The 11,035-nt window shown below is 37.8% G+C and overlaps 1 protein-coding gene across 2 annotated transcripts in view; it reads right to left on the reverse strand.

The window, feature by feature from the left end:
• Positions 1-11,035, reverse strand: part of PTPRK (protein tyrosine phosphatase, receptor type K) — a 389,585-nt gene that overhangs the window by 60,538 nt on the left and 318,012 nt on the right. For both annotated transcript variants that reach the window (XM_018565135.1, XM_018565134.1), the window contains exon 16: positions 1,461-1,490. In XM_018565135.1, the coding sequence (XP_018420637.1) occupies positions 1,461-1,490 (30 nt within the window). The remainder of the gene's footprint in view (positions 1-1,460; positions 1,491-11,035) is intronic.

Raw genomic sequence — 11,035 nt, forward strand, 5'->3', positions numbered from 1 at the left:
TAGATGTAAAAAGAAATATAGAAGTCTAATGCAGCCACAGCATCGAAAGACTTGCAAGCTGAATTACATTTTTGTTTCGGGTTAAAACACTTAGAAGAACTATGACCCAACTTTTTTTTTTGCCATAGTTCTCTTTAGGCTCACAGGAGGACATACACTATTGTTGTCCTGTGACCCAAAACTCAAAATATTGCAGGTTATTGTCGGCCATTTGCTGACAGCACAGAGCCACGCTGTCGAGATCCACCCCGCTGCCTGATTGACAGCTGGCTCTGCCACCCTAGCGGCAGAGCCAGCTGTGCCTGCCGCCTCCCTCCCCCATCCCTCCAGTCAGCACTGGAGGAATGGAGAGGGGATGGGGGAATCTCTGCGTGGAGTGGTGACTGACAGTCACAGCTCTCTGCAGGGAGAGAATCGGGAACTGAGCGATTGGCGGTATGTTATTGCTCACTTCCCGATCCATAAAGCCGACGTGTGATAGCTTCAGTGTCACTCGTCAGCTTTAATTATGGGGATGAGTGTATTTCACTCACCCCATAATTCTCCTTTAAAATGCTATAATATTCACCCAGTTTACCCACACTGCACATCTGATGCACCAACAGATGTGCCAACAATAATTTCAGGGGATCTGGAAAGGAAAAATGTATGCAGCTTAGGCATGAGTACTACATAAAATCCATTTTACCAGAGAGAAACACTAAAAATTGCACCCTGCATCATTGTTTAGAAGTGAGTAGGTGATGGAAAAATGGTAGTACATGCACTGCCATTCTTCCTATGAAACAGAACTGACCCAGGAGTACTTACCTGTAATATATACAGCATTTGCTGGTTTCTAAATACTAAACAACACCTACAAATAACACTGCCCCAAATTAAACACCACCACGTGCAGCATCCTGGATATTTAGTTAAAACTAATACCTAAGCAGACAGACTTTGCAAACAATAATTTACAAATAAGTTGTTAGAAGGGGGACACCATGACCAGTAGACATACAGCGTGCAACAAAAAAGTGTTAGTGACTTATGACACATTCAATAGGTTATCCCTCTAAAAATAAATAAAGCAACAGTTACACCTTTATATTAAATAACCTCTCTCCTCTCTTTGCAGCGTTACATCCTGTCATCATAATGGTGGCTAGTCCCTTTCTCTAATCAGATGGTCTAAGAAAGGAATAATCATACAGAAAAGGCCATAATACATATTTTTAACCTTTGGTGAGCCCAAACTTTGCCTCAAGAGCCAACTGGAACACAATCCCTTCCTCAAGGCATAGCTAGCAAATTATGGTTTTCAGCTTTCTTTATAAACTCAGGGAAGTTTGCAAGACACAATTGGTAATACATTCGTCAGCCCTGTCATCTAAGTGCTGTATTTTTTTTTAAAGGGATACTGCATCTTGTGTTAAGTGTTAATATTCCAAACAAATAGGTGGCTGTTTTCTACTTACAGGTAGTAGGAGTAAGAATAGTAGCTCCTCCTGGTAGGCAAATCACAAACAGTGAGGAAAGAGAAGCAATGGTGAATGAAAAGCATGAATCATCCACATTCAACAAAGCAGCACAATAAACAAAACAAAAATACAAAATAAAATAAAAACACAATGAGCTCTTAAAATATATATCTATATGTGTGTATGATCTTCAAATAAATATCACTTGTTAGCATTTGAATGCCTTCATGCACTAAATATACGTTGCCATGCAATTCAACAAAAATGAATGTTAGCTGCGATACAATGTGTATACATAAGTAGGATGACTTCTTGAAAAAAAGACCACTTGAGAAAATTACATGCCAACATTAAAACTTTGCAAATAAAAAAAAATATATACATAAATGAAAGAACACACAAATTATAATAATGAACACTTAAATGGAGTATGTGTTTGAGGCACACAGTTAATCCTTGAATTTGAGTGCAATGACATTTGCTGTACACTGAAGTTGGTCAATGGTAACGCACACAAAGAAGAAACCAGGACCCAAAGGTCAGTCATATTAAACCCTAAGAGCTAGATCAGAATACATTTACCAAAGTATTTCCGGCCCCCTCACATGTAAAAAAGTAATCCTGGACAAGTTGCAATAACCTATAAAATCTACTAGTTATAGACTTAAGCATGTGTAGGCTCAGCACACTGCTGAATAAGCAGATCACTATTCAAGAGTGACCAGTTATGGGATTTCACATCCTGGTAAAATATGTCACATGAGAATATTTAAGAAACCCTATCTTAAATGCAAAGCCACAGCTAATCACCCACCACCCAATCAAAAACAAACACTCAAACATAAATGTTATAAAAAGGCAATTATGTAGCTCTTTGGCACCAGCTCCCTATAAGAGTATAATGGGTATTTTCCTGGGGGCAGAGATTACAGGGCATGCACAGTACTACGCAGAACTTAAAATTACACAATTTTTTAAATTACGAGTTTGTTCACACCCTGGCCATTGAGCTGTGTTTCTCTGCAACCCACTGCACACATATGATGTGGACAGAGCACAAATAAAACAATGCTATGTGCCCTGTTTACACCACATCTGTGGTGGTAGGCACACATGAGCAGTGTTTAATAAAGACAAATGGGGAGGGGGTTCAGGCAGTCTTAGATGAAACTGTACTTCTCCCAAAAGCATCATTTTTATCATGATATGTCCCTGTAATCTGGATGTTCTGCTATTAAAAACCCTAACGGGTGCCCATATCGTCATTATTCTATATCTGTACCTGTGAAAATAGGTTTCAAGTCTGTTATATAGGTTCATAAAGGTTCTCTTTCTGAGTACAATGCAGCCTAACCAAACAATAAATCAAAGCATGAGAGGGTGGTTGCAGTTATATCAAACTGTGAAAAACCTGATGAATCAGTAAGCAGTTACCTATATTGGTGGTAACATATCTACTATTGTTTCTTAGATAGCAGTAGGAGTTTACCAATAATTCTGCTCATTCCCTGTAGTTACTATATAAAAGAGAACGATGATCAGAAAGTCACCTAAAGTTGGCCAGTGTACTAACATACCAACCAACTACTAAAATACAGAGCCTGCTGATGTTGGGAACTTTTAAAATAAAAAACATTCTGAAACATTAAAAAGATTATTATAATCATTATTATTTATTTTAAAATGCATTAAAATAAGTCCGACTCTGAAAGATTGGCTCAGAAACGTTCAGCATTCCTGGGGATGCCTTCCTTAATCAGTCATGATAATTTTCAGTACAACATAACATTGTATAATTTAAGAGTAAAGAACAGAATAAGCATCATTCATATTTTAAGTATAACCATATTGTATGTTTCATCCCTTGGGGTTTTATCAGATCCAAAGTACCATTAAAAAAGCCTGCATTTTCAACAGTCCAAAAACAAAGCCCAGACATAATTTTTAGCACCCTCTGTCTCTCAAGGTGGAGTAGTTCAAGGATAATGGGCACTGTATCAAATGTACAAATATGCTGCAGGATCCATCATGCAGGAGTATATTTTTATATTTCTAATACATTCATATACAGGTGAAACTCGAATAATTAGAATATCATGCAAAAGTAATTGCAGTAAGTGCTGCAAAAGGGGCCCAAACCAAGTACTGAGTACATATGCATGCTTGTACTTTTCAGAGGTCCGATATTGTTCTATGTACAATCCCTGTTTTATTGATTGCATGTAATAATCTACTTTTTTGAGGTTGTGGATTTGGGGTTCTTGGGGTTTTCATGAGCTGTAAGCCATAATCATCACAATTATGACAAATCACGGCTTGAATTATCTTGCTTTGCATGTAATGAGTCTATCTCATATATTAGTTTCACCTTTTAAGTTGCATTAGTGAAATAAATGAACTTTGCACGATATTCTAATTATTCGAGTTTAACCTGTATCTGTCCTACTCAACAGCAAATATCAAGAATCATTTCATGAATGTGGTGAACCTGTGATATTAGCAGCCTGTTTGTCTTCCTGTAAATGCCTGCCCATTTTTTAAGCTAGGCTTAATATCTATAAATATTTTTATAAGCATTAAAGTATAAGTGCAAGTTAACAAAAAGTGCACTTATCCTTTAGGACCCAATATGGCGACATCCCCACTACCTCCCCAAGCACAGCCCCCATTGATTGATTATATATTGCAGTGGGACGTTTTTCTCCTGGCCACACATGAGCAGTATATCCCAACTGACCTCTATGAGGCTTGTCTGCCTGTGACTCCTGTCTGGGAGACGAACCACATGGAAGTCAATTAGGGTGTACTGCAAAGGCACAGGCAGGAGAAGAATACATCCCATTGCAGAATGTAATCACCGGAGACTGAGTCCATTGGAACTTGGTAAGTAATTTGTGCACGGGGAGAAATCAATTATGTCACCTTAATGAGGCCTAAAGGATTAGAGCATTTTGTTTTAAAGTGCATTTATATCAAGAGAATGAATTTAACGCAAGTATGACATGCTAACAGATACCTTACAAAAACCTATTCTCACCAAGGGTCCTTATGTTCCAGGGGACTGTGAATACTGCATGAGTGCAACAAACACAATGTCCCATTATAAATAGTACGTGGTAATACCCTACAAATTAATCAAAGTCTTGTACATATTGTACACTCACATGGCTGTACGATATGCCATAAGATGCACTATGGACACATGTTTACAAAGCACTAATGCTAGTATACTGTTAGGATTACACATAAGAAAAACTATATATCAAAACATATGTACAAAATAAAACACAAATGACTGCATAATGAAGCACACTGTGATTATATGACAAAGTAAAAATAAAATGGGTAAAGATGCAGTATTCCATGAATTAAACAATAACATCTGCATCAATTAAGAGCGAGTCCAGCCAAAAACTACAGCAACACATAAAAAGCTTTGACAGCAACACTTCACATCACAAAATGTTTATGAAACCAGTCACACTTCTGCAAAGGGACCAAATGCTAACAGTTTAGCTAAAGATATGGACAGTAGATTTAAAAAAAAGGAATATCCCAAAAATGTAATGTTGGTCAATGTGAACTTTGATATCAACAAAACATTATCAGGCTCTGTAATCTGACCACATTGTATCAAGAACTGACGTTTTAGTATCTAAATTTAAAAAAGCTAGAAGATATTCTAATTTTTATTTGGCAAGTTTTACAGCTGCAGAGACAGAGAGAATTGTGTGTAGGCTATATCTAGAGATTTAACCTCTTTGGCAATTCAAATGTATAGAAAAATTCATTTCTGGTAAAGATCCCTTTCTCATGGGAGCCGTTATATAATCTTATGTATTCATATGATCTCCATTGTAGTGCTCTGTGCCTTGCCTTGACATTAATTTCTTACGATCAGTTTTCTATACTAATTGTACCAGTGTATTTAAGCCCGCCATTAAAATTGCAAAACTGGCAATGTACCTTCAATAATACAGCCAGTTACTTGAGGCTTGCTAGGCCAGCAATTGCATCTGGTAACCTATTCTGTAGGGGTCCGCAAACCAACTTCCAGCATAGGGTGACCATGCTCACGCAGAGCATCACTATACACGAGTGGCATTGTTACCCTATAATGCACTCCCTTGTAGAACTGCAAGCTGAAGTACACCATGTTAGCAGATTCAGCCCGAGTCCCAACAGACTAACCTACACAAACAAGGTACTCCAATAGGAAAGACTACCTCATTTATGATTACAGCAACTCCCAAGTGCAGAACAGATGCACATTCTCCATTATACATGGCAAAATCTATATTCCTTTGCAAGTGTTAAGAATTTGATCTGCACTTATAAGAGTTTTTCCTAACAGTTAAAAGGTTATTTACAAGTTAATCTTTTCCCAAAAAACTGGTTGGCAAAAAAAAAAAATTAAGTGTAAAGCAAATATTTTTCTTAATATTAGAGGTGTACTCACATCTGCGATGCATGATGCAAACAATGGTCAAGAGCTACTGTAATATGCACAGTACTAATCACAAAGCAAGTTCTCGCAACAGTTGCTACTAAGGCCCCACACACACACATTTGGCCTTGCCAAATAATTTTTTTTTTTTTACTTTAAATGAGGTCCATACGATTAAAGCGGACCTTTACATATATCTTTAAAATAACACACACATACCTTTAGAAATGTTTAGTAATCACACAGATAATTGCAGGCTTCGTATTCTGTGCATACCTTATTTCTCTTTTCTTCCCCAGTCTTCTGACAGTGGCCATGTTTACTAAGGGCAGATTTACTAGCTCTCCTACTACTGGATTTCTGGCACATTTAACGGTCACATCATCTCAGGGGAGGAAAATGCCTTGCCCTGAGATGAGATTTCCTAGCAAAGCTCTGCTAATGACAAAGCAATCCTAGTGTGCATTACTTTGCCAAAGTGAAGTCATTTTGCCCTTTCAAAGCAGGGAGTGAGTGTTCTGCAGGTGTAAGTATTTCAAACTCACAGCATTTTATACCTGACATGCCTATGTTATTATTAATCATCATAAAGGGATGCATTGGTAGAATTTGATTTTTGAGTGCAAGTCAAAGCACCTTCCCCAGTCTAAGTAGGTTCTTTAAGTCTGTGTATTGGATAGGTTGAAATAAACAATCAAAATGAAAAAATAAAAAAAATCCCCCTCTGTTATAACATATGGAAAGCCCAACTGGCTATATTCATCTATTCAAGACAAATAACGTTAATGTGGGAGTAAAGCGCTTTGCAAAAAAAGAAAACAAAGGAGACCAAGAAGCTTTTAGCCATAATGTGCTAGTATGCAAAAGCATATTAAATGCGGATTCAATCACTTTCAATGGATGCTGCTCCTTGAGGTTTAACAGTTTTAGTCTCCTGCAGAATTTGCTTGTCCCCTGAGCACTGGTTCGGATATCCACTTTTAGGGTGGCTCCTTTCCCTTGCAGGGTCCCATGGAGCCACTCGTGTGTGCTAGTAAACTGTGTTTGTCTCCACAAACACACAGACTCAAAGGCAAGACACTCCCCTCCCCCTTTTCCAAGCAAGCAGATTGACAGCTACTGGAGACTGCTCAGTCCCTTGTGATCTTGTACTAAACAGGAAGTTTAGGGAAGCCAAGCAGACACTTGGAGCCAGATGTTTGCAAACATGGTAACTGGGGGGAAAATGTAAAGAAATACATTTCCGAGCAATGTATATTTATTTCATCCGGATTCGTCATTTAAAACAAAAGATTGAGAGTTTATTATTTTAGTTACACTCTTGTTGCCTGACTACTGATTTTGGCTGTAAAGAAGAAAAACTACTGCCTCAAAAGAATCTTCAGAATCCAATATTTCTGAGACTTTCCAATAACTTGTCCGCCGCTGTGCACTGTGGCTCCTACCGCCAACCCCTACATTACTTAAGGACCCGGGAGTGATGTAGGGGCCACTGGGGAGCAGGAATCGGACACTATCAGATGCATAAAATTATGAAGATCCTTTGGATGGAGGCTTCTCTTCAATACAGCAGAGATGTGTGGCATGGGCTGTGGGAGGGTTGCCTCAAAGTTCATACATTAACATTCATATGGCTTCAGAAGGCTGTACATATGTGTTTATATGCCCCATAGTCACAGGTGTCAGCCTGCCATTGATTTTTTTTTTTTACAGCTACTGACCTCGTCTGCATGGAACATCTGTTACTCCTGGGCACAAACACATGCATGTATGGCCCTCGGTGGCAGTTTGAATGAGCCCTTAAAGTGTATGCCAAGCTAAAAAAAATAATTCTAGTTTTGGCTGGAGTGGGAAGTATTAGAATTCCAGTTGTGTTGCAATATTTGGCACCATTAGAGAGATTTTCCCGTAATGCCTATCCTATTGACAACTGCACCCACAGTTGATACAGAGTAAGGCAAAAAACCTTATACAGAATTGTCCAATTTACTTCAACAGATGAAAAAAAAATTCCTTCCTGATCAGATGGATCAACTATTCTCATTATTGCTTAGTTGGCTGGATCCCCTAGCTCTCTCCTCCACGCCGAGAGGAAGGCACAGCAAGTAGTCGGCGGGTGCAATAGCCAGCCTGCTATTGCAATCTGAAATGGCCAGTAGCAGGGTGGCTATTGCACTTGTCCACTACCTGTTGTATTTATATTCAGCTGTCGTCTGCAGAATCTTGCCACTGGCAGCTGTCATTCCCAGGCTGAAGCTATTCAAGTGCCATGTGCTTACAATACATTTAATTTAAAAAAAAAAATTATATAAAAAAAAAAAGGTGGGAAAAAGTAATTTTTGGTTTTGGCCTGAAATTCTACTGTGGGAGGTGCGTTGCAGTGCCATTAATTTCAATGGTACCCCAAGCGTGCCTAACAGTGGGATCGCCCGCACTGGGATGCATAGAAATGTGATGCCTTATGTTCCACTTAAGTGCGATTGCAAAAAAATGTGCGTGCAGTTTTATTCTGAAGTAAACTTTAGGTTTGCAACACTGCATTAGTAAGTATGGTATTTTGTTTTTTTTTATCCAAATCAATTCATCAAAAGAAAAAATTGGCCAACTAATAGATTATAAAAATAATCATTCGTTGCAGCCCTAACCCAGCATAATTTGTGCCTTCAGGATTGCATCCATCACTTTTTTTTTTTAAACCAAGTAACTATTTGCTCTAACAAAGCCCGGATAGCCGCAAAAAGCCAGCAGCAGTTATAACTCTTACCCAGTTTTGGCCAAACTTTAAATGTAATAATTACATTTGAGCAAAAAAGTCCCAGGAAAGTTATTGCAAGTCTGCTGTGTTTTTACAGGAAAACCAAATATTTTCTTTTTTCTTTATTAATATATAATGATATACGTATCATTACATATAATTAATCATGAAAAATGTCTAAATGAATACTTACAGTTGAAAGGCAAACACAGCATAGGAAGTTCAGTGATGAAACTACAGCTAGTGAGGCAGAATAAACTAGATAAAAGAGGTCTTAAAATATTTTTTTAAAAAGTGGTATTTTAGCGGCACATACAAAAGTACCTGATATATGCTTTGAAAAAAAACATACTGGCTAGTGCTACTTGAATGTATTCTTTCCTCGTGTTACCAATGACAACTTGAAAACAACGAATTACTGCAATGCCTGGCTTGCTAAGTAGGGGTATTATAGCCACTGCACTTGGTTTCTTACGTTCAGTGAACACAAAAACACTTCATTTGAGACTAATTACCAATTAGCAACCTAAATGAACTTCTCCAGTGTCAAGCAGGAATTTAATTATAAGCGCTTCTGAGACCAGTGCTTATTTTCTGTAACACAAGAACAATACTAGAAAAAAAAAACATGAATTTTTAATTGTGTGAAATTAGGAAACACATTTAAGGACTTGCTCATATGTATACAGTACTTTATTAGGACAAAGATTTAGAGGCAATTTAGGAGATGTTATAAATGTACCTTAAGGTGGAGGAGGCATCTTAAAGAACAACTATCGTTAAAGCAGAACTCCAGGAATGATCTTCATGGGGAACTTACATTGGACCTGCTTGGCTTAATGTAAGTGTCTATACCTGATATCCGGAGGGTCCCTAAAAATCACGGTAGTAGTAAAAAAAAGTGATAGCCATGATCTTACCCTCTGCATACTGAAAACTAGGAGTAACCTGCTCATCCATGCAGCCATTCAAAGAAGGTTTTGGGGGTTTTTTTGGATTGTAAGCCGTCTTCTGATTAGACAAGGTGGAAGTTGTGGATTGTAAAGTCATCTGCCCCTCCTCATCTAATCAGAGAACGCAGCATGCTAGTGATTTTCTGCATCCCCAGGGGCCCTCCAGGGATCAGATATGTATACACTATACATTGAGCCAAGCTACACTAACATACGTTTCCGTCAAGATAATTCCTGGAGATCAATTTTAAAGTGAACCACACCTCAAATTAATTTACAATATTTTTATCTGCGTGTCTCTTTAGAAGCACAGGGGCATCTTTGTTTGGGCATCATTCAGGGTCAGCATCTACTTACTGTAGTGAAATGCTGGCACAGAGTTGATACATGTAAATTCTGGTGCTTGGATAGTTCTTGGCTTATTTCAGAACAGACCAGACCCAACAGCAGTCATTCACCTTGTGACCTGCTACTGGTTTATAATATTGCAGACTGAATACTTGGGGAGACTAGACAGTGTCAAGTAAATATTATCTGAAAAATTATACAGTTGCTGTATATTGTGACATGTAACAAGTGTAATCATGAAGACTTGTTAAGTTCCTAAAAAGTCCACTTTTTGAAGACTAGTGACTATTTTTTTATGAACTGTTTGTTAACGCAGTTGCAAAATGTTATACGATTAATTTCATCTGAGAATCTGTGCAGAGTAACCTGGCTTTTAACACATGTCAAATAACCTAAAGGAGTTGATGCTGGAGCAGGTGGAATATTCAAGATTGACTGGGATAAGACAAAATAAAAACTCCAAATCGCTACAGCAGCCTGTCTGTGTGCCAAAGGCAAAGGGAGAACATGGCCACCACAATTAAACTGCCCTGAAGATCCTCCAATATTGGCAAAAACAACATCCCTCTGCATATTTCTAAAAGTACGTTGTGTATTTCTGGGTCCATCGAACAATAGTAAGTTGCCCTGTCATGAATATGAATATATATAAAAAATTTAATGGGCATAAAATAAGTTAATTATTCAGAGCAAAATGAGAAAATATACATCTACACAAAATCACAAAACATTGTTAAAAAGTGGTTATGAGTTTTTACAGGACAACATAATCATACACAATATGTAGTAAATGTGTTGCTAAGAAAATACATATATTTGAATATGTATATTTGTTTCCGTTTACTCAGTGGAATACATGGGTTTTTATGGGACATGTACATTGTCTCAGTACATGTAAGTACACTGTGACATCGATCAGTGGATAAAGGAAAATGCTTCTGTGTAAACCACATATGGTTGATTTGATGAAGGCGGCTCATTGACATAACTAAACTGGCTGTGCCTTCAGTAAAAAACCACACAGATATCCTTATATCTAAAGAGAAACTAATAAATATATATATATATA

The sequence above is a fragment of the Nanorana parkeri genome, unplaced genomic scaffold, assembly GCF_000935625.1.
Source record: "Nanorana parkeri isolate BGI_ZX_2015 unplaced genomic scaffold, ASM93562v1 scaffold816, whole genome shotgun sequence".
Classification (NCBI taxonomy): domain Eukaryota; kingdom Metazoa; phylum Chordata; class Amphibia; order Anura; family Dicroglossidae; genus Nanorana; species Nanorana parkeri.